This window comes from Phlebotomus papatasi, chromosome 2 (genome assembly GCF_024763615.1).
Source record: "Phlebotomus papatasi isolate M1 chromosome 2, Ppap_2.1, whole genome shotgun sequence".
Classification (NCBI taxonomy): Eukaryota; Metazoa; Arthropoda; class Insecta; order Diptera; family Psychodidae; genus Phlebotomus; species Phlebotomus papatasi.
The window spans coordinates 65,578,884-65,603,008 of record NC_077223.1 but is presented as its reverse complement, the minus strand read 5'-3'; the positions used below and the strand labels follow the sequence as shown (position 1 = coordinate 65,603,008).

General features: G+C 37.2%; 2 protein-coding genes across 2 annotated transcripts; one reads left to right on the top strand and one right to left on the bottom strand.

Moving 5' to 3' along the window:
- The first annotated feature begins 69 nt into the window (after positions 1–69).
- LOC129801011 (uncharacterized) lies at positions 70–4,495 on the top strand. The gene is made up of 2 exons (XM_055845765.1): positions 70–2,420; positions 4,345–4,495. The coding sequence occupies exons 1-2, from the start codon at positions 70–72 to the stop codon at positions 4,493–4,495; spliced, it is 2,502 nt and encodes an 833-aa protein (XP_055701740.1).
- Positions 2,679–24,003, bottom strand: LOC129803889 (cytochrome P450 302a1, mitochondrial). Its single transcript, XM_055850760.1, has 7 exons — positions 23,836–24,003; positions 23,537–23,780; positions 5,951–6,129; positions 5,563–5,892; positions 5,221–5,507; positions 4,957–5,160; positions 2,679–4,800 (listed from the first exon to the last, which is right to left on the bottom strand). Exons 1-7 carry the CDS (start codon positions 23,978–23,980, stop codon positions 4,681–4,683), a joined length of 1,509 nt encoding a protein of 502 aa, XP_055706735.1. The 5' UTR covers positions 23,981–24,003; the 3' UTR covers positions 2,679–4,680.
- Between the last annotated feature and the right edge of the window lie 122 nt (positions 24,004–24,125).

The following is a 24,125-nucleotide window of genomic DNA, read 5'->3' as shown; positions in this document are numbered from 1 at the left end:
TCAGTGTGATAAAAAATTGTGCTTTCTGTGCAGAAAATTTTACTGGTAGCCTGGCTTCTAGGCTGCTCCATGGCCTTACCAGCCCCTGGATCCCATTCCTCCTATTCCGAGGGCTCCCATCACAGTGGGGGCGGATTCGCAGCTCAGTCTTCCTCATACAGAGAAGGTCACAGCAGTAGTCAAAGTGGAGCTTATCATGAATCTGGCAGTCATTCTGCTGGATACAGTTCTCACGGACATGGTGGCCACAGTGAAGGAGCTGGTTTCCATGAAGCATCTAGTTCTCATGGATCAGATGGCTCTTCTCACTTCTCAGGAGGATCAGCTTATTCTTCCGGCAGTGAAAGCTCTGGACATCACTCTGCAGGAGGCGGCTCTCAATTTTCTTCAAGTAGTTCTGGAGCCTCAAGTCATGGACATAGGTCTGGACATCATGAATCTGGAGGATTTTCTGAAAGCTCATCGGCACATCAAGCCAGTAGCGCAAGTTCTCACGGGTCTGGGGGATCGTCTCAATTCTCTGAAAGCAGTTTTGGAGGATCAGCTCATAGTGCAAGTTCAGATTTTGGCGCCAAAAGCCATGGACAAAGTTCGGGACATCACGCAAGTGGAGGTCATGCCTCAGAACACCATTCCAGCGGAGGTCATAGCTCAGGCCATCACTCCAGCGGAGGTCATAGCTCAGGCCATCACTCCAGCGGAGGTCATAGCTCAGGCCATCACTCCAGCGGAGGTCATAGCTCAGGCCATCACTCCAGCGGAGGTCATAGCTCAGGCCATCACTCCAGCGGGGGTCATAGTTCAGGTCATCACTCCAGTGGAGGCCACAATGCAGGACATCACTCCGGTGGAGGACATAGTTCATCATCCCACCATTCGTCCAGAAGCTCAAGTTCAAAGAGCTTCCAGGAGAGCAGTCAATCTGATAGTAGCAGTTCCTCAAGCAGTTCTTTCCACTCAGTTCACCGACGAGATGCCCCATACCCACCAGAAGTTCCTCATTCAACCTATGGAGTCCCTACTACAACCCAACCCCCTCCACCAACCCAGGCACCACCTGAGAAACCCCATGAAGAATATGGACCACCAAAAGTCCTATCTATTCCACGTGCCCCAGAAATTCCTAAACTTCCTGATTTGAAGCATTTTGACTTTGGTCCCAAGGACACAGACCTTCTTGATGATTCAACCTACAGACCACCAGTTGCACCTGAACTTCCTAAACTTCCTGAATTGCCCAAGCTACCAGTCTTGCCAACTTTGCCTACACTCCCACAACAATTCGATGAGGTTGATAACGATGAAGACGATTCTAGCTCAGAGTCTAAAGAAACACCTGCTGACACTTATGGGGTTCCTAAGAGACCTGCTATCATTCAGCCAGAAACTCCTCCCCATTTGCCCACATCAATCCTGCCACCACAGCCAGAAGTTCCAAAAGGTGGATCTTACCCACCTGAGGTCCCAAATACTGTTCCCGAAGTGCCCCATCAGGAGTACGGAGTCCCACCTGTACCCACTCAACCAGTTCCTCCACCACCATCCTTGCCGCCTCTTCCTGAACTTCCTGAAGTAGTTGTTCCACACTTCCCACCTGCTCCACCAGAACCAACTGCCCCCTATCCTCCTGAGGTTCCAACTGGACCCTACCCTCCTGAGGTTCCAACTGGCCCCTACCCTCCTGAGGTCCCAACTGGACCCTATCCACCTGAAGTGCCACATAAGGAATACGGACCACCTAAACACACCCCTACAGTAGCTCTCCCTCCGCCTCCTCCACCACCAGCTCTACCACCCCTTCCTGAGCTTCCCGAAGTCGTAATTCATCATTTCCCGCCAGCACCTCCAGAACCACCGGTCGGACCCTACCCACCCGAGGTTCCCCATCAAACTTATGGACCACCACCACCGCCTCCAGCTCCTGAACCAACAGGACCTTACCCTCCTGAGGTGCCACATGTAGAATACGGCCTACCACCTCCCGCTCCGGAACCTACTGGTCCATATCCTCCAGAAGTACCCCATTCAGAGTACGGACCACCTAAACAATTTATTCCAGTTGAGAGGATACCTCTTCCACCACCACTGCCTGTCCTGCCTGAATTGCCTCCCGTGGTAATCCCTCACTTCCCACCCCCACCGCCTGAGGTCTACTATGCACCAGAGATGCCCCATAGTGAATACGGAGTGCCGCAAAAAACTGTCCATTTGGAACCTGTACCTCTGCCTCCACCATTGCCTGCCCTCCCTGAAATCCCCAATACCATTCTGCCCTACGTCCCAAAAGAGTATCCCTATCCACCAGAGAGGCCTCATGAGGAGTACGGCCCACCTAAACCTCCAGCAGGACCCTACCCACCTGAAGGACCTGCCACACACTATGGAGAACCATTATTTCACGCCACGCCATTTAGGATAAGGTAAACACACTGTGAGTATCCTGACCTTATGCCTTATTTCCTTCACTGCCATCCTAGAAGAGGGATCAATAGGGGCTTCTGGAACCTAATTCAGGATATTTAGGAAATATTTAGAGAATTTATAAAACAAGGGAAGTATGAGTTTATTTGAATTCTGAAATAGGTTTCCAGAAGCCTTATTGTCCTTCATAACAATTTCCTAAAAATTTCTACATAATTAAAACCAGTACCTTCCTGAAGTAATAATTTCAAAAGATATTTTTGGGTGATTATTTTTTATTTTCTCTTTTTTTATTATTTTAACAATTTAAAATAGAAGTGTTCTGTTGTTCAAAACGTTTTTTTTTTTAATTTCGAGAATTAAAACAATTTTCTTTTGTATAAAACTTAAGACAAGAATATTTCATGTTTCTTAGGTCTCAGTTGATTAAACATTTTATAATAAATCTCTTTTGGATAATTATTTTTTATTTTCTTTTTTTTATTATTTTAACAATTTAAAATAGAAGCATTCTGTTCTTCAAAACGTTTTTTTTTTAATTTCGAGAATTAAAACTTTTTTTGTATAAAACTTAAGACAAGAATATTTCATGTTTCTTAGGTTTCAGTTGATTAAGCATTTTATAATAAATCTTTCTTAAAATCGTTGCCTTCAACTTTTAAAAATTTGAAACAAATATTTCAAATGTTGTGAATAACTGACTTTGTAAAATTCTTTTACTTATCAGTTGAGAAACAGTGTGTCTTACGGCGTTATCACACTTGCACATTAAAATTTTAATGTGATTCACATTAATTGTCGCTTGTGAGCGTCCAAATATGCTATTTGTGTCTTTGAATCACTTAATATTTGGGATTTTTCTGTTTATTGATAAAGAAGTGGACTTGATCTGCAAAAATAAGTTTAAATTTACCTAAAGCATAAATATTTTTCACATTAAGAAATTAAAGAGAAAATCGAATTAATTTTTCGTATTAATGCTATAAATCAATTTATATCAAATTTTGCGGGCCAAGTCTATCTTGTTATCAACAAATAGATCAAATTTTGAATATAAAATGATTCAAACACACAAATTACACATTTGGACTCTCACCAGCGACAATTAATCTGAATTATATTAAAATTTTAATGTGCAAGTGTGATAACACAGTTATTCTCTTAATTTTTAAAGAGGTCATTAGAAAATTGTGGTTATGTTGGGCCTAACCAAAGATAATTGCAACATGTGAAATTAATTCACAAAAACACCTAAGATTCTCGTTTTTATTATAAATGGAGAATTTTAAGAGCAAATAAAATAATTTCATTGACTTTTATAGCCTAATGCTAATATTTTAAATTATTTCAAAATCGTAACCTCAAAGTCTTTTTAGGTTAGGATTTTTCATTTTTTTTTTAATTTGAGACAGTTGAAAAAGTAAAATCATGCGAAAACATTTACTTTTATTTCTGGAATTTTTGAAAGTATTTAGTAAGTAAAATTAGAATAATCTACTTTTCAAAATCTTGTTTGATATTTGAGGTTAGATACAATATAACCTCACATTTATCCAAAAACGTTTTTGAATAGCTAAGAAATGAAGTTCACGAATTCAAAAATTTTCCATTTTTTATTGATTTTATACAAACAAGCCGGACATTTTTTTAAATAGTCACGGAATGTAATTTTTTTAGGTTAGAATTCAATCATTAAAAATTAATTTAAAAAACAAGCTTTGATATTAATGGTTTTTATTATGATATAACTTTGATCAAAAATTTACTTAGAAAACCAAATTAGAAGATTTAATCATATTAGGTTTAGAATTTTTAGAAGAAAATTTTATTATCCAAAAAAAGGTCTTAAATTATACAATTTCTAGAAGGTACTTCTGAGTTATCCCGATTGAAGATTTTATATATCATCTCTATACTTTTCAGTGTTGAAAAAGCTCCCCCGGGAGGCTACAATTTCGTAGAGATTGGAGGTCAAACTGTGGTACGCGATGGGAAGCTGTTGATCGAGAAGGGCTCCTTCAACTACGTGGACTCCCAAGGATATCCAGTCCTCATAAACTATTCTTCAGATTAGCCGTGAAGCAGCCTTTCTTCAATGAATTGTACTCTTTTTTACAATATTTTAATTTTAACAGTAAAATTGTGTACAGAAATTCCCATCGAAACCCATGAGTTATTTTTGTGGAATGCATGTTGCAAAATGCTTGAGGGGACTCAGGTATTTGGGTGACCTTCGACCACAATTTCCTCAATTTGTTGTCACTTCCTAGAGCGCTCGATGAGATGGATTTGGATGGGGCTTGAGGGCTTATTGACGAGTTTTGTTTGAAAATCCAGTTTAGCGGTACCTTTCCACTCCAATTTGTACTTCCTCACCAGCTACACGTGTAAAAAAAATGATTATCACCGTTATTTATTTTAAAAAAATCAAACTTTGAAATATTATCCAGGGATAAGACCGATTTTTTATCAAAGATTCTGGATATTTAAATTCAAATTAACGAACTTTTAACCGCAATCTTAAAAATGACTCACCCTGATCATTAGAAGCAACATATTTTGTTCCGCCAGTCGTCTGGCGATGCATGACCTCATCCCATGCCCAAAGGGCAAAACCAGGTGGGAATGGGGTGTGGAATTGCGGGTTGTCTTGAGCCACCTCTCTGGCAGGAAATATTCAGGTTGGTGGAAGTGAATGGGAAGCCGGCAAGAAATCAAGTTTTGCGTCACGATGATGGTCTGAAAGTACAAATGTTAAGTATCACTTTACTCCCTCTCACTCCCATTAATCCCACTCACGCCTTGGGGCACCACAAAGCCAGACAGGAGAGTGTCTTTAGCCAAAAGCCGCCCCACTCCCACAGAAACAGGGTTCAAACGAAGGGATTCCTTGAGAACAGCTCTAGCAAAGGGAATCTCCTGTAGGACACTTTCAGAAATATTGGAATTCACTTCCGGAAGCACTTTGAGACATTCAGTGAAAAGTTTTTCTTGCACTCTGGGATTACTGGAGAGATGATACAGAAGAAAGCTCGTGGTATAGGTAGTTGTATCGATTCCCGCCAAAAAGAAGTCAGCAGCCATGCCTGAGAAATAGATGCTGTGAACTGTATCAAATTCTTGGATAATCCCAGAACTTACCCACAATATCTCGAATCTCAAGATTATCATTCTGGAGATACTCTTCAATTAGAGATTTCTTATTGTCATTAGAATTTTTCTTATCAAAACTGGACACTTTATACTTAACCATTTCTAGTGCTACTTTCTCAAGATATTCCTGAGACAGTCTAAAACGTCGATAGAGAGGAGTCTCAAAGAGTTTGAACAGAGGAAGATTCTGATCAAGAGGCAAAATGCAACTGTTGGAATCTTCAGCAGCTTCTATCAGACGAGAAGATCTCGAATTTGGCAAACGTTCTTCAACACTGAAACTATTAAGACGAGTGTCGAAGGCCAGGAAACCAATAACTAAAAGTCGATAAAAATTAGAATAATCAAAAGTAGAAAATAGAATCGATAAACGTACTCTCCAAATTTAAGCGTGAAAGTTCAGGGAGCAAATCTTTCATCGCTTGGTCCGGACTCAGATGTTCCAGGAAGTTCCTCGTGATAACATCAATTTCCACCAAGAATTTTTTAACAGTTTGGGGAGAACTGAGATTCTTCTGTACTTGCGAGCGCAACTTCCACCACGTTTCACCGTTTCTAAAAAGGAAATCATTCAAATTCTTATGGCATTGACTTCATTTATTTTACTGCTCGAACTCAAAAAGACAGCAGTTAATCGTCTTTTTTTTAACTTATCACTGTTCTGGAGCTTAAACGATTAGAGATATCGACTTCCAGTCTTCGATGACCCCCAATAAAAAAAATATCTATCTCTATGATCGGAAAATTCGCCATTTTGAATTATTGAAGGTCAAAGGTTAACCACTTTGGAAGGCTCATTTTTCACCCGATTTGGTTAAATTTGGATTTTTTGGTAAAGTATTGCAATTTCGAACCCGGCTGCATCGGTCTTCATCGGTAATGAATCGGTTAAGTACCGATTTTTTATTTTCAAATGCTTTTCTAATTTATGAATCAATTTGATCTCTAGTAGATCAGTAATACCAAAAGATCATGCAAAAAAACTAATTCACGGTGAGCTCTATCTCGTGAGTTCGAGCATTCCGAAAATATGGGACGCTTTGCCATCTCTTTTAGTTCATTTTAGGTGATTTATTCTATTTTATTATTTCCAAAAATTCATCAAAATATTTTTTGTTTTTTTTTTTTCAAGAAAAATTTAAATTGAATTCGTTTGATATATACATAGAATTTAAGATGATGACCACTTCAATTTTGATATAAAGAAAGCTCCAAGATTTAATTAATTCATATCAATTAAATATTTAGTCTTGCAATTATAGATTTACGATTCTGAATTAAAGGATAATGACGCTGAATCTACGGTGGAGTGAAATCAGCCCTTTTTTTAATTTAGGGGCATGTAGGCATGAATCGAATACTGAACTTTCAAACGGTGCGAATTAGGTCATCATTTTTTAGCCAAAAGACAGATAATAAATTATTAACCTCATTAGGAGAGGTAATAAATAGTAAAAAACCTCTTTGCAAACAAAGAGAAAATTCGAATCGTTTGAAGGTTCATTATGTGCGAAGCATGCCTATATTCCCCTAAATTTTTCATTTCTGATCTAAAGGCTGACTGGGGAAAAATTTAAGGATTATTTCCTATCCCAAAGGAATGTTTTTTAAACAAGAGTTTTGCTAAAAAATAAAAATAATCCCTATTTAAATCCAATGTTTATGAATTTTCTCTTTTTTTAATTAGTTAAGTCCTTTATTAGAACCTTTAGGAGAAAACACTCAGGATCAGGAATTGTTTATTAAGGAGATTCGGTTCTTTATAGCTCTTTCTGGACCATTTTTTACCCTTTAAGGACGATTGGAATACCGGTTTATACGTAATTGCAAAGTAGAAGGTTGAAGGAATCTACACAGTAAAAAATAATTACTACGATTATCGCGTGTAATGGGAGTAAATCGATTATCGTAGTAGTTTTCGCTGAATATCTCTAGTTGAATTTAACCCGCTGATTTTTTTTAAGTTGAAAATTTTTAGTTTAATATTTCTAAAGTTGAATTTAACGGGCTGAAATTTTTTTCCGTTTAATTTAGCTTAGTTGAATTGATTGAGTTGATTTTTTTTCGTTGAATTTTCTTTTAGCTGAATTTTTTTTAAGTTGAATTTCCTTTTGGGTTGTTTTTTTAATATAAATTATAAATAAAACAAATTTGAATAAATTCAAGTATTTTTTTTTATTATTTTCTTCTTTGGGAACATAATAATAACTGAACATGTTGAACGATGTAATATCCACTGAAAACGCTCCTTACAAGCATTTTGTATGGATTAGTGGCCCCATTGTCCATACAAATATAACGTATTCACAAATGTCCTTGTCTAAAAAAGAATAAAAATTGTAAAGAAAAAGTAAGATATGGGAAAAGTTATGTAGTCATGTTACAAGCATTATAGTTAAGTCTTAAAATAACTATTTTATTTTAAGGGCTTACGTGGGTCGCGCATTCTTGGAAAAAACAGCATATTATTTTTTGACGTCTTTCTTCAACATAATAAACAGAAAAATAATTCGAGCTCATAAGCATAAAAATGTATAACATTTTATCTATATTTTCTGAAATTTGCAATTAAAAATCTTTAAAATTCACCTATTGGGACCTGATTTTCGGAGACTTATTTTGAAAAAATATGCTTTTCCGTGGACAAGATTTCTCAGAGTATATTCATCAGAAATAAAAAAAAAACTAAATATTTCCTGTTAGCTTATGAGTTAAGCTCGTACTTGAACGGTAGTATTTTTCATCTTGATCACAACTTATTTTACAAGAGAAAACGTGGTATAAAATACGACAAAAATTGTATTTTTTTTTTCTAAAATTCTACCAACAATACAAATTTTATTTTAAAAAATCTACCATTTAAGTACGCGTTTACTCGTCAGCTAATAGGAAATATTTATCTTTTTGATTTCTGATAAATACACTCTGAGAAATCTTGTCCACGGAAAAGCATGTTTTTTTAAAAAATGTTAAGAAAATATTTAAATAATGTTGTAATTTTATATGCTTAACAACTTAAATTATAATAAATATTTTAATATCGAAAAAAATTACAGAAAGTATGGTATTTTCTAATCTTTTTGACTCATCTACTTTCTTAAGTGTAATATTAGCAGATTGTTAGCATAATGTCTGTGTTTGGAATTTTACGTGACATTTTTAAAATTACAGTGCCATACTACTAAAATGCATTTACGATTCTTATAAAGCAAAATTCAGTGATTACTTATGTCTCAAAACGATTTTAATACCAAGGAAAAATTATGCACAAATTTAAATTAATTGAAAATACAAATTTAAATTAATTCATATCAATAACTCATATCTCTACAACCATAATGCTTGTAAAATTTTGATTCTGCAAACTTACCTAATATTTGTCTGGATGGTGGCTCACTCCTAAAGATAAATATTTTTAATATCCGTCCCGCCTGTGAATTAAAATAAATTAAAAAAAAAATAAAACTAATACCCTATGTTGATATCTGAATAATAAAATATGGATGGCAAAGCGTTCTAGATTTGCGGAATGCTCGATTCGCGAAATACATATTTCCTTGAATATTTTCATTTTACATGGCTTGATACATACCGACTTAATACAAATTGAATTAATTATTAAATTGCAAAAAACAACAAAGAGCAGTAAAAAAGTTTTGGATGGCAATTAATTAAATTTGGTTAAAATTTAAAAATGGATAAACCTGAGAGAATTTTTCACAGTAACTTTAATTCTTAAATTTTTTTATATAAAACACGAGGTCGAGCATTTCGCAAAGCTAGAACGCTTTGTTTCCCTGTTTTGCTCTCTCAGGAAAAAAATATGTTTTGCATACTTTTTGTCTCCCTTAATTCCATTTTGAGGCTTAAGGGAGATATGTTTGGAGCACTAGAGTTTTCTTTTGGCTGGATTTGTTTATTTTGGGAGCTCAGACAGCCAGATTCAGATTTCCATGCGTGGAGCTGATTGATGTCGAATGATTCAAAGAAATCCTCAGCTTTTGAGAAATTCGTAAATTTCTCAATTTTCTGGAAATCTATCTGACTTCCTGTGTCCCTGGGTTTAGGAAAATTGTCAAAAACTTACCGTAAAATAGTGAAAAACTGTTGAGATTGTCAGCTTCCTTTTGCACTTGTGCTGCACAATGACACCTTTGTGAACTTCTAACGCCGTCGCCGCAGTGGGCTTTTCATTACAACGATAATTGTTTGAAAATTCAGGTAAAGTTGAATTTTACAACGATAATCGTTGAAAAGCTCAACTCAAGGTTTAAAATTGCCACAATAATCAGATGAAAATTTCAACTTTCAGTTGAATATTCAACTAAAGTTAAATATTCAACTGATAGTTTAATTTTCAAGTAAAAGTTGAATTTTACAGCAATAATCGTTTGAAATTTCAACTTTTTGTTCTAATATTACTACGATTATCGGTTTAATATCGGGAATTCAACTAGAAAAATTCATCTTGTTTTTACTGTGTAGGATATTTTTTGCAAAATAACGAATTTTTAAATTCTCAAATTCATAATTGAATTTATTTATTTTTTATACTTTCAATTTGTTTTAAGCAAAACCGTTTTAGTAGAAGAAACTACAATACACAAGCATAATATTTTTCATTAGAGTGAAAATTATCAGTCATTGGTATTGTCAGAAAAATTACTTAAATTTTTGGGCTATTTTTGTCCTTATCGTTCATAGACAAAAAATACACTAAATGAGACTTTGTTGGATTTTCCAAGGTTTACCTTTTACTGATTTTGTTTATCGGTTAAATTTTTATTGCTGATTTTCGGTCAGCAACAACTGTCTTGTCGTTAAAGGGTTAAATCAAATTCTTTCCATTCCTTCAGTCCGTTCCCGTCAAATCATTGCTCTAGTTGCTCTACCAGCCGATTTTACTGGGAGGTTTTTTGAATTTTAATGGTATATTCTAGTACATTTAGAGAAAATCTGTAGATTTTCGGCAGAAATTCTGCCGAAAATCTGCAGATTCTCGGCAGAATTTCTGAATAGAAAATCTGCATAACCTCCATTACTTCACAAAAATATTGTTGATTTATGAAGAAACTGTAGAAGTTATAAAGAAAAAGGTATGCTCTGCTTAACAAGCATTACCGAGTACACATTTTAGATAAGTAAAAAATGCGAGCAAAAATACTAATTTCTTAAAAATCGCCATTCGAATGATACAAAAACACGAAATTTTGGTCGACACTCTGTTTAAAGTTTTCACTTCACTATTCTCTACTTAGAACACGGCGTCGAAGAATTTAAAGATTAAACGAACTTACCTGTGAAGTTTAATCCTAATTCTACGAATTCCTTTTTCCGAAATGAATACTCTTGTAGTCCTGCGTTTGTACGTGATTGACCACACATTTGTAGCTAAAATTTTTACAGTGTAGCTCAATATGCTACACTAGCGCCATAGTTTCCCACTGAAATCATTAATTTAAAGCTGCTGTAACGCCCATTTGGGATGATATTTGAATTATTTCAAAGATAGGGGTACTGAAAAATTGGGTGGGCGTATTCATTTCGGAAAAAGGAATTCGTAGAATTAGGATTAAACTTCACAGGTAAGTTCGTTTAATCTTTAAATTCTACTTCATTCCTTTTTCCTTCAATGAATACTCTTGTAGTTGTTCAAAGCATGCGTTACAGCATATAAGTTCAAACCATTCTATTGAATTTGACATTAGAACAATGTATTTCAGAAAAAATTCAGCTCATCGTAAAGCTTTCCCTGATACCTTCGCTACAATTAAAGTTAAATTTTTCCAAAATTTAGTTTGATCATCAGAAATATTTATCAAACAATCAGCTGGAAGGTGAATTACTTTTGAAACAACCATGGAATTAAACAAAGGGTACCATGGTTGAGTTGGCCATTTTGGAACAACAATAATTCCTTCCGCTCTATCATATTTGATTTTTTGTAATGCTTTTAATATCATAGCAAAAGGTGGAAAGGCATAAAATGAGAACTTTTGCCACGAGATCGTAAAAGCGTCAATTGCAAATGAATCTGGATCTTTCTTCCAGGAAACAAATTTGCGACATTTTGCATTTGATCTTGAAGCAAATAAATCAATATCTGGATAACCAAACTGATTTACAATTTGCTCAAAAGCCTCATTTGATAATTCAAACTCAGTATTTGATCGTAATCTTCGAGATTCTAAATCCGCTTCTGTATTTTCTTCAGATGCAATATATGATGCAAAAATCCAGATATTCCTTTCTTCGCACCAGTCCCAAATTTGTTTCGCCAGACAACTCAACTCTAGATATTGTACAGAACCCATTCTGTTTATATACGATATTGCAGTTGTATTGTCAATACGTAATAAAATCTGACAGTTGGACTTATCACTTGCAAAACATTTCAGAGCAAAGTATGCTGCAGTTAATTCAAGATAATTGATACTCAAATTACTTTCGTTTTCTGTCCAGAATCCATGAGCCTTTTCATCATCACAAGTTGCTCCCCAACCTGATTTTGAAGCATCACAAAAAAGTGTTAAATCATAATATGGATACCGTATAGGATTACAACTTAATGATCCAACTGATCGCCACCAATTAAGCTCTAACATTGTTTCCTGATTTATCACTAAGTTAGCGTTGTAATTGCCTTTACTTTTTAAAAGCGCGTTATATTTTAACCTCTCAAGGGCCTTTGTATGCGCTAATCCATACCTGACTGCATGACAACATGACACCAGAAATCCTAGCATTTCTGCAAATTTTTGAATCTTGTAAGTCTCACCTACTTTAAATTGTGATACAAGACTTACAATTTTCTCTCTTTTAGAAACTGGTAACTCGATAAGCATATTTTTAGAGTTATACATAGTTCCTAAAAATTTGCATTTACGTGTAGGCGTTAAATCGCTTTTTTCGTAATTAATTAGGAAACCCAAATCTTTCAACAATTTTTCAGTAACTTTAACATTTTCAGAACAGATTGTGAAAGATTTGCCTGATAGCCATAGATCATCAATATAAATAACTACTATAATTCCGTTCTTACGTAAGAACGCAACTATCGGCTTCATGATCTTCGTGAACACAAATGGAGCTGTGCACAGGCCAAATGGTAGGCATGTAAACTGGTACAAAGTACCTTTGAAGAAAAATCTTAGATATTTCCGATGGGACTCATGAATCGGTATTAAATAATACGCATCCTTAATATCAATTGATGCCATAAAACAATTTTTGGACATTAGGTTCGCAACAGTCCTTCCATCTTCCATCTTGAAATGAACCGGGTTGATAAACTCGTTCAGTTGTTTTAAATTGATTATGAACCGATTGGTTCCATCTGGTTGAGGCACCAAAAAGATTTTTGAGATGAATTGGCCATCTTCTTGTGAACAATGTTCAACTGCTCCCTTTTGGATCAGTTGTTTTACCAATTCTTCAATATCTGCGGCTTCTTTCTCTGACCATTTGCCTTCACTGGGAGGAATATCTTGCACCACTTTTGAACTGAATGGAATTTTGTATCCATTTAGCCAAGACAAAACGACTTTATCATTTGTTATGGATTCCCAAATATGAGAAAAAAAGCGAAGGCGTCCTGCCGATTTCTCTAGAGATTTTTGTATTGACGCCTCAAAGACACGTTGTCTTTGCGTCTCAGGCAACATTGGCAGCATCGATGGTGACATCCCAGAGTCACAAAACGTTTCCACGGACTTATCCCGGGATTGTTTCACTGGAATTTCATTGATTGCTTTTGCAGTCATTTGAGCCATCTCAACAGTATTTTGTTGATAATTTCTTAAAGGCTCCTTCATCTCTGCTGATCTTATCAACCTCTCTGATCGAGATCTGGCACGCTGCCGATGTCTCCAATGCCTCTCTCTAGATTGGCTATCCGAGCGACTTCTCCCTAAGTTTAAAGGAAAATAAACAATCTGTCACTCAATGTAGAACATAACCTATAATGTCATCAGAATGTTAAAGAAAAAAGAAGACTTGGGGATGCCCCCATTATATAAAATCTGTTCGTGAATGCTCCACAACTAAAGTACAGTCTACAAGTCTAATTTTAAGGAGACGCTCTCCATTAGACGCAGATTTTATTAACATATAATTGAAGTGTCTCCGGAGGAGGAAAGGCGTTTGCCTTCCAGGGGACGCTCCCCAACCAGCGTTGCAGAGTATAGTGGGCGCCCCACCACTCAATGCAAAATCCTCCAGATGATAATTTTCATGATGCTTGACTTTCAGGGGATGCTCCCCGACAAGCACAAGAGAGCTAATAGGAGCCCCATAGCTCACATGTTGTCCAAAAGGTTGTTGATTGATGAGGTTGCTTTCAGGGGACGCTCCCCATCTAGCACTGCAGAGTATTTTGTGGACGCTCCACACTCATGCAGACCGCCGTGGATGACCTTCAGGGGCGCCCCCATCCAGTCAAAGTGTTGTGGATCCCCCACAAAACACTCAGCCCAGTTAGACCATCTAGTAGCATTCAAATGGGCGCCCCAATTGAAGCTTGGTCACACAAAAGCAAGTAGGCGCCCTACTTAATGGCTTTGTGTCAAAAAACTGGGCTCCCACGGGGTAATTCAGCTACAGAAGCTCCTCCAGAGGTGTCCGGAAACAACGCGTGGCGTTTTTAGGTTATGTGACCAGAAATCCACTTACTACGGTGACTGCGACTGCTCCTCTTGTATCTACGCCTGTACTTCCGCATCTCTCTCTCCATCCGTTCCATCCTGTCCCGAATTCGGTGAATTTCCTGGTGATCTGCCATCTCCAACACGAATTTTTTCTGAGGTGACGTGCGGTCTTCTCAGCACACAAAAACAGAATGATTTCAGTGGGAAACTATGGCGCTAGTGTAGCATATTGAGCTACACTGTAAAAATTTTAGCTACAAATGTGTGGTCAATCACGTACAAACGCAGGACTACAAGAGTATTCATTGAAGGAAAAAGGAATGAAGTAGAATTCTTTATTTTATATAAACACTGTGAAATCACCAAGAGAATCACTCTATTGATTTTTGCAAACTTCAGTGAAAAATATTCCATCTTTTCTGACACAGCTGTCTGGAAAGTCTGGAATGTAGAAAAATCTACAGAAAATCGGCAAAATATCTACAGAAATTCGTGAGAGTATGCACCAGGATTCGTCAGAAAATCTGCAGAAATTTCTGACGAATTTTGTCCCAAAAGCCCAAATAAAATTCGTAGGAATATCTACCGATTTCTCGGCAGATTTTCAGCAGAGGTGTAGATATTTTCTGCAGAAAACTTAAAGATATCTGACGAAATTATTTGACGGGTTTTCACTTAAGGCGTCTACACATTGGGAGCAATTTTCGTCAAAAATTGCGTTTTTGACAGAAATTTGACGTTTCCCCCTACAACGCTGCAGGGAATTTCCTTCAAAAAAGCTATCTTTGACAAAAATTTCTCCCAATGTGTAGAGGCCATTATGCCGGAACTCCTTGTATGAATTTCTTCGAACTAGATCTAGAGGCTAAACGGTATGAGATCTCGATTTTTGGTTTCCGGGGGTATCCCCATAAGACTCATAAGTCTATATTGTAAGCCCTGATGGGGCTCACTGAAGTAATATAAACTTATTAAGGGAAAATGGGGAACTGAAGGTGCCACCCATCTTTCAACTTCCTTGGAGTGAACCGTCCACGGCGACTGATGCTCACTCACTGAAGTGCAGGGACAGCTGACATGAACAAAAGCCCCAGCAACCTTCAGCACCCGCCTAGGGATGTTGGGTGGGGTGTGTCATAGGAATGAAGGATTGGGATTGGTGGGTTTGGCCGTCGACTGGGTTAACAATTGTCGAATGGGCCATACGCTCTACAATTCGGCCAATCCTGACAGAGTTGCCGTCCCTTGGCAACGTGGTGAAATAGTAGGAGCCCCGGGTCAGGACCATAGTCTACCAACCTGCTCCTTCAGCCCATATCACCACAATGTCTCGGAATCTGGTATACTCATCGAAGAAGGCGAATTACCCTTAAATTTCCGTGATGTAGAGAGCGTTCGAATCCTTGTGACATCAGTGTGAATGAGCCACAGATCGAATGTGAGGTGGCACTGCCCCTCGAGGTGTTTCACAATAGGTATTGTAAAACCACTAGAGGATCTGCAGTGGACCTCCTGGCGATCGCTCAGACCAGCCAGTGTTGGGGTGATCGCTCAGATCATCCAATGTTGGGGTGATCGCTCAGATCATCCAATGTTGGGGTGATCGCTCAGATCATCCAATGTTGTGGTGATCGCTCAGACCAGCCAGTGTTGGGGTGATCGCTCAGATCATCCAATGTTAGGGTGATCGCTCAGATCATCCAATGTTGTGGCGATCGCTCAGACCAGCCAGTGTTGGGGTGATTGCTCAGATCATCCAATGTTGGGATGATCGCTCAGATCATCCAATGTTGGGGTGATCGCTCAGATCATCCAATGTTGGGGTGATCGCTCAGATCATCCAATGTTGTGGCGATCGCTCAGATCAGCCAATGTTGGGGTGATCGCTCAGATCATCCAATGTTGGGGTGATCGCTCAGATCAGCCAATGTTGGGGTGATCGCTCAGATCAGCCAATGTTGTAGCGATCGCTCAGATCAGCCAATGTTGTCCTCAAGCGTCCAGGTTCTCACTGCTAATGCGTCTTTTTCCTCTTGGGAATTAATCATAAAGGCTATATCAACTTGGTTGCTCAACATAGAATCATATCCCATCTATATTGTGATCCAATCACTGTCGAGTATCGTTTTTTTCTAAGGTTTCTGAAGTTATCCAGCAGCAGCATTCCTTTTACATTGGTCTTATGCGCCTGATAAGAATCCAATTAAGTTCTTGTTGGTTAAAGTTGTGTTGTCTTGCATTTTGATTAGAAGTCATCTGTGTACTAGAATTTCACTGTTGTGTGGAACTTGCATTGTTGTAGAGTTGTCTTGTAGGATCCCGATGTGAAGTCTTCTCCTCTTGCTGCAGGAATTAACTTGGTTTGCTCGGTGCTTTCGTTCCCTGTTTCCTAACTTTGGAGTGTAGTGATTGTATGCATCAAACTCCTGGCCAGATTCTGTCCGCTTTGTTGTAATTGGATCGTACCTCTAGACCTAGGAATTTGATCATACCACTATCCCATGATTTACCGTTTTAGTCATGTGATTCAGTTACCGACCGTGTACTCTAGAGTTTATAACCTATCGCTCCTATTTTTTTGAATATTTTTTGAGTAGACCCCCTGAAAATCCTTCCTTACTTATGTAACAGAAATTAGCCTGCAATCAATAATTTTAAATTTTATACCCTCTTTACCGTTTCCCGAAGTAAAACATCTATTATTCTAATATTATTCTAATTCGATATTATTGGCCATTTCGTTGATATGAGTTGTTATTATCCTGAGTCCTGATTCCTGTATTTTGCTTTACGTCTTGATGTGTCAATTTGAAGTATGTGATATATTATCCCTCTCGCTAACTATCCTTTTCTTTCATTCAATTCTCCTTCCTTGAATAGAACTCATTCAGTCCCTTCTATTCTCATTCCTGTCTTTCTTTTTCCCCTATCTGATATCTTATGAATTCTACATGAAACTTCATACGACAGTCTAATTATACCAGAGTCACCATACTAATCTTTGCACAGATAGCGTTACAGATTTCATTGTTTTCTTAATACCGATCCCTGTAGGCTTTGGACTTCCGCTTATGAGTTGTGTAGTTGTTTCAAATCTAAGTAGGTCTTATTCTCGTAGGTACTAAATCCGTCATCATAGTACGATGTGGTGAAGGTATTTTTCACTCTTTCCGTTAAAGTTGTAGTTTATCCGTTGTTGAAGTGCCGACTGCTACTAGTTTCGTTCACCGTCTTCCTCAAGATCGCGCCGTAGGTACAAAACTTTTCATCATCCTATTTCTTGTTAATCCTATTTGACCCCATGGGAATTACCGGTTCCGTATACAGCGCCCACTATTTGCAATTATGCGTAGTACAGCTTTCAACTGAATATTTTAAAAGTGCCAACCGTCGATATGATAAAAATGGTGATCTTTTCATGCCTATGTATCCCAAGTCCCAAGCGCTGAAGGAAGTTTTATTTCCTCATTAACCCGATCGGTTTGCGGTACGAAGTTTTGACGGTCGTCCTTACTCTGGTGTAACAATTTACTTTAATATGGCAAATATTGATGAACATTTATTAAAGTATGTAGTCCATTAATGTTCCAAATGACAGCGTGTTCCTATTCCTTCCCATTATTAAATAATTCCTTCTCTCGCAATATAATTATCTATCTGTCTCTAAGGAGTCACTTCCGAAATACGAACAGTCGATCTGTAGTATTTTGCATAATCGCCTGACAGAGTTACGATCTTCTGTTGATGTAGATGGTTCGACAAAGCCTTATCCAATTAATAAATTACTATATTTTCTGCGCGAGTGTTGTACAACTGAAGTTAATTTCTATGTCGCACATGTTGACTAAAATAAGCGTCGCGTCGATATGGTTACGTTTCATGATATTCCCTACCGTATTCAACCTAGATCTACACGCGATTTAGTGTCTTTATGTTACGTAGCCCTGTATTCCCGTATGTATTAAGAATTCTAAAGAGACTATATTAATATTAAGACTTTTTTAAAATACTATCTAATTGTTACTGAATTCGACTTATATAACCGTGAATTACCTGTCTTATTTATCTATCATATATCTGCCATCTGAAATCCGCTTCCTTAAAGTTTGAGTTACCCCTTTTATTCCAAAATATTCCTTTTTGATTGAGATCAGATCCAAGAGCATGTAGTTGGAAAAGTTTTCAAATTTCTCTCGGCATGGCGACACGACATAATGTTCTTTCGAAGATCCTCCGTTTTGTCCAACATCCGATGTATATTGAACAATTGGTGAAAAGTATGGTATGCAGCTGTGTACATTCTAAAAGCATTACGCATATCTATTTATGAGGGTTTTATTGCAAGGGATAAGTTTTCAACCCGAGTGTCCGACCATCTCGGAAATCCCAAGACCCGCCTAATGAGTGGTGCATATTGTAAAACTGAAAAAAACCTTTCTGTAGAATAATTGCAATGCTGCCGATATGTCTATTTGAAAAAATCCCAAATTCTCTTGAGAGGTTTTGAACTAATGAGTCCCTGCAGTATGTTCAGGTTTCCCTAATTTGCTTATCGATCCTTTTGCATTTATTTTATGATTCCTGAATGAGGTGTTGTTTTTCGCCCCTCAACCCAAGCGCATTAAGTTGGGTCTAAGCAATTACAAAACTCATTTAAACTATTTTCTTTAATGCATCCTTTCAAAACAACATTAAGTTTGCCGACGCGTCGGGTCTTTTTGTCTGCAAAAATATTTCAATATTTTATAGCCCCTATCGTAAACCTAAGTTTGTACCCTTCTCTACCAACATTTATTTTGGGTTATTCCCATACTTTCGAAAATGGATTACTCATCTTTATCATTTTCTCTCCATTCTTATTATATTTCAACATTATCATTATGAATTCCAATTTTTAATATTTTAATATGTTCTTCAATTCCGTGACCGCATTATTGTTCGTTAAGCATATGTGATTTTGATCCTTGATCGCGTAAACTTCCTGAAGATAAGTATTTAATATCAAACGTCTTATCACTTATGGATATCAATATAAACCTCTGAAATATATAATCGTGGCGCGTCTTCAATTTCAAATTAATCCTACTCTTTACCTTATTTAGCCTATACAACTGAAATTATGGTTTCTCCTAAGATCAAATCTATACGAATTCCTTCAAATTCTCAATTTTGATTCAATTTACAACTGCAATGGAAAACCTCATTCACACACACTTTCGAGGGCCCTCTATCACACATCGATCACACAGATCATTCATCAACACAGCTTCTAAGTTCCATGTTCCATTTACAATTATGCTACTTGTAATCCAAAATTCTATAATCTTATTGCTAGATGAAATCTTTGCTTTTCATTGACCTCTTAAATCTTCCGATATTTATTTATCATCGACAAGGTGTTAAGTATGTGATCGCCACGAAAAGATTATTTGCTAATGTTCCGAAGAGTACTTTTGCTCAATTAAGTAATATTTTAATTTAACCTACGTAATCCTACGAAATCACTTCCTTGCATACAGCCCTACAGACTTCTAAATTATTTTGCTAACATCTTCTGATCTCGATCATTAATTTACTAAGTTGCGCACTAAACGTTGTTTTTGGTAAATTATGAAAAACTCGCGTTCGATCTATTAAAATAGTTGTCTCAAATGTAAATTAATACCTTTACTATCAAATTTAATTCACTATGTATTTCCGTAAAGATGTGTTCATAGGACGTGAAGCAATTATATATCAATAGGACTAATAGTGATTATGAAGACTATATCACAGATGCTACGAAATGATGAAGATATGGAGGACTTGCATCCGAAAGTATCCCTGAAGATCTTTTAATTTGTGGCTGTGATTAAGATCCTTAATAAATTTAAAATACGTTCAAAATGATATTTATAATTTTTAGCTATCGTTTACACAATTTATACAACAAATCATCCCTCACATTTCCTTTGATGATAACACGTCAAATATTTGATAGTATTGCAATTCTTTGCAACCAATTCTTGATGTAAACTATATACTTCTATGAAATGGGCACAAATTATGATATCGATGGCTATCAGTGTTACTGTATCTGCGATTGCTCGATATAAATAAGTTTTCTAGAAATTTAATTGTAATGGACTTATCTGAAAATCTTTCTCCGATGATCTCTCTGTACTCCATCCTCACAATTACTTTCTTGAAGAATTCCTCGCTCTTATCTTAAGGCTCCACAATCTGCTGGCTCCACAATACGATGTCTCCTCCGCGTTGGCTTAGTGATCCCGCATAGACTCCCCAGTCATCTGCAGACTTTCTTCGACAGGAATGCTCCATCTTATCTTCTGTGTTCTCGTAGTATCACTGGACTTTACACATCATACGACCACAATGCAAGATTAATTAAAGTCTCAACACAACAACTGTAACAATTAATTCAACTGTTCTTTTCGTGATCCACTTTTGGGGATTGGGGATCCCACTTCTGAATTTGTAAGCCCTGATGGGGCTCACTGAAGTAATATAAACTTATTAAGGGAAAATGGGGAACTGAAGGTGCCACCCATCTTTCAACTTCCTTGGAGTGAACCGTCCACGGCGACTGATGCTCACTCACTGAAGTGCAGGGACAGCTGACATGAACAAAAGCCCCAGCAACCTTCAGCACCCGCCTAGGGATGTTGGGTGGGGTGTGTCATAGGAATGAAGGATTGGGATTGGTGGGTTTGGCCGTCGACTGGGTTAACAATTGTCGAATGGGCCATACGCTCTACAATATTAGGTGAGATTCTTAATAATCTCACCTACTATAATCCTAACAAAATTTCATGTCGTCCGATCGAGCTCAAACTTGGCCAAAATGTGTTTCAGCACTTCCTGATCACGAATATATATGTGGCTAATTTACGTTCCCGGCCGGCCGGCCGCTCTTTGGAGCTTAATAGCTCCTAAACTAAAAAAGATATCGACTTGCGGTTTTCGGCAAAGGTTATATATCGCATGAAAATTGCAACTTGGTGCATTGACCCCCCCACCCCCACCCCCTCCTTCCGCCATTTTGAATACCCCCTTTTTTGTTTTCTCAATAGCTCAGCCCCTATGGCATCGATCGGGCTCAAATCTTAGTATATTATATCTGGGCTTTAGGGCTTTCCATCAATACCAAAATTAAGGTCCCCCGACCCCCCTGACCCGAGCTATAAGGGTCCAAAAAAAATTTCTTAAAATAGCCATAACTCCGGTTCTAATTGTCAGAATTTAAAAAGTGAGGGCTTTTTGGAAAGCACTCATGAAATGCCACTTCCCCTTCTAACATCACAAGTTCATAAAACCACCGCTAGGGGCACTATTTTTAAAAAGAAAATTTTTCAATTTTCTAAATTAAATAACTCAAAAATTCCATTGTGCATCGGGCTGAAATTTTAGTATGTTGTAGCCGTTGATTATACCTATCAAACAAAAAAAAAACCTTAAGTCGATCTAAAACCCCTGACCCGAGCTATAAGGGGTCAAAGTTCGAACATTTACCGGCCTCTATCTCCGGTTCTAATTAACATAGAGACCTAAATTTTACCTTTTTGGTTTCGTCTCGATGAGCACTTTCAGATGGAAGTTCAAAAAATCACCACTGGTGGCGCTACGATAGCGTCAAAATTCATCGAATTTCAAACTCATATTTCTCAAAAACGGCATTGTGCGAGTTAATCAAATTTTAGTATGTGTAGTCCAGTCTAGGACGTTTCCAAAATGGTGCGTAAGTGCGCTGTGGTTATAATAGAACCGGAGATATGAGGGGTCAAATTTCACGAAATTCAAAAAATCATATCTCCGGTTATATTTGACTGATTTTGATGAGTAAGGGGTTAAACGAAAGATCTCACCAAATGCTACAACTTTCCAGAACACCTGAACTTCGTGGGACCAACACCAGGAGCGCCACAGTCGAAAAACCAATTTCAATATCACATAACCTCAATTATCTCGACTGTCGCTGAACCGATTTTGATGATTACTTCGACAAAATTGTAGAGAACATTTTTCCCTATATTTCGTCCATACATCATTTTTCGATCAGATAATGCGATCTGTCCGATTTTGTCGTTTAAGTGTGAAAAAATTGATTTTTCCCATAATAACGCTTTGAAATCACTCAGATGCCAATTTGACTACTTCTTCTCGACCAAGACTCTTAAAATAGGGTTTTAAATGGAAAGTTCCACAAAATACAACAATTCTTTGATATAGTTGAAGTTCATCACATGAACAATTGGGGCGCTCTGGTCGAAAAAACGAGTTCAGAAACAAACAACCTCGATTATCTCGGCTTCTGATTAATCGATGAGATCAAGTTCTACGGCAAAATTATACAGATCATTTTGGTCTACATTTCACCCATATATCACTTTTCTGTCACTCCATCCAAATCTTTGATATTTTTTTTTAAATACAAAATTTGTATAATTTCATGAATTTGATTCAAGATAACTGAATGGCGACTCACAATTTGAGCTCTAAATCGAATTTGCATGCACTCTGAGTTAGCTCACATTAAGAATCTCACCTACATAAGCCGGTTAGGATTATCTGTCCCTTTTCTCCTTTCTACACCCTCTTCCATTCCCTCCAAAACTTCTTTTTTGAGTTTATTTTTTCGAAAACGGTTCCAGCAATTTCTTTTATTTCCGGATATGTTTTTCATTAAGATAATATTTTTGGGGGAGGGATGGTGTTACTGAAGATTGGAAGTTGATATTTCTTACCTTTTAAGCTCCAGCAGAACAGTAAGAAATTAAAAAAAAAACTGATACCTAAATATATTGGAACTGCTCGAACTGCTCTCTCTAAATTCGAGCCAAAAATTACCAAAAATCAATTATTAATCCAAATTGAATGATTTTAGCTTTTTGGAGAACTCACAAAATTTAACAAAAGACCTTGGAAAAGCAAATAGATGCGATTTTCTAGGTGAAAATGGCCTACATTGAGAGAAATCCGAAAAAGTTAAAATAACATTCCGGAAATGTTAATATTACCCTGCAGTATTGATCTATAATCGGTGTATATTACCCTTTTTAGATGTATTAGGGGGTAAAGTTACCCCTTTTCATGTTAATTTTACCCTTAAAAGGTGTAACATTAAAATTAAAAAATGTTGATATATTTTTACACATAAAAAGTGTTAAAAGTTAATGTTATGAGCAAAAAAAGTTAATCGCACCCCCGTTTTTTTCTTAGTGTAAATGTGCTTGAATTTTTCATTTTGATTTTTTATTATTTTTGTTTATTGTGAGGGCAGAAGCCCCATCCTGCCTCTTTTTTTTTGATAAACTCACGTGGGAAGTAGTCCCGGAGTTCGATAGATCTCCGGGCGATCGTTCCTATACTTCTCCAGAGCCAAGTGACTCCTTCTCTGCGGATAATTCCCATTACCATGATCACTGAGCACCTTGGCAATATCATCTGGGTCAAAGAGCCACACAACATTGACTCCCGGAAGAGGAGTTTCTCTCACAATCTTCCCGAAGCGCTGATACTTTTGAAATCCCGCCAAATGCAGAGCATCGAGGTCGGAAGTGCCTAAAGGTAGGCAAAACTTTCAGAGGGTTCTTATTTTTTGTAAACTCTTTTTTACCTCCAAAAAGTCCCCTCAAAACTCTGCTGAGAGCGGTAAATCCTCTAGGACCAGGAATATCACTGAAACACTTCCCACTCAGGGATCTGACAAAGATTTGGGATCTTTTGGGGATGGAAGAAGCGTGGAACTTCAATAAAATCATCCTTCTCAGGTGACGATCAATGCTAAACTGATCTTTGTCGATTCAGTGATTTCTCGTATTTCTCTTTCTGCTCGATTTCTGCCTTGTTTGCCCATCTCAATCCCTCAGATCTCTGCGCATATCCAATCGACTGGCTCATCTGACT

What these genes read in the sequence shown, in the direction of transcription:
- LOC129801011 (XM_055845765.1), top strand. Translation starts at nt 70, where the DNA reads ATGGCCTTACCAGCCCCTGGATCCCATTCCTCCTATTCCGAGGGCTCC. An exon ending in GCCACGCCATTTAGGATAAG is followed by an intron (nt 2,421 to 4,344) that starts GTAAACACACTG and finishes TATACTTTTCAG; the next exon opens with TGTTGAAAAAGCTCCCCCGG.
- LOC129803889 (XM_055850760.1), bottom strand. Translation starts at nt 23,980, where the DNA reads ATGATTTTATTGAAGTTCCACGCTTCTTCCATCCCCAAAAGATCCCAA. An exon ending in TTTGAGGGGACTTTTTGGAG is followed by an intron (nt 23,781 to 23,835) that starts GTAAAAAAGAGT and finishes GCCTACCTTTAG; the next exon opens with GCACTTCCGACCTCGATGCT. An exon ending in ACTCCGGGACTACTTCCCAC is followed by an intron (nt 6,130 to 23,536) that starts GTGAGTTTATCA and finishes TTTCCTTTTTAG; the next exon opens with AAACGGTGAAACGTGGTGGA.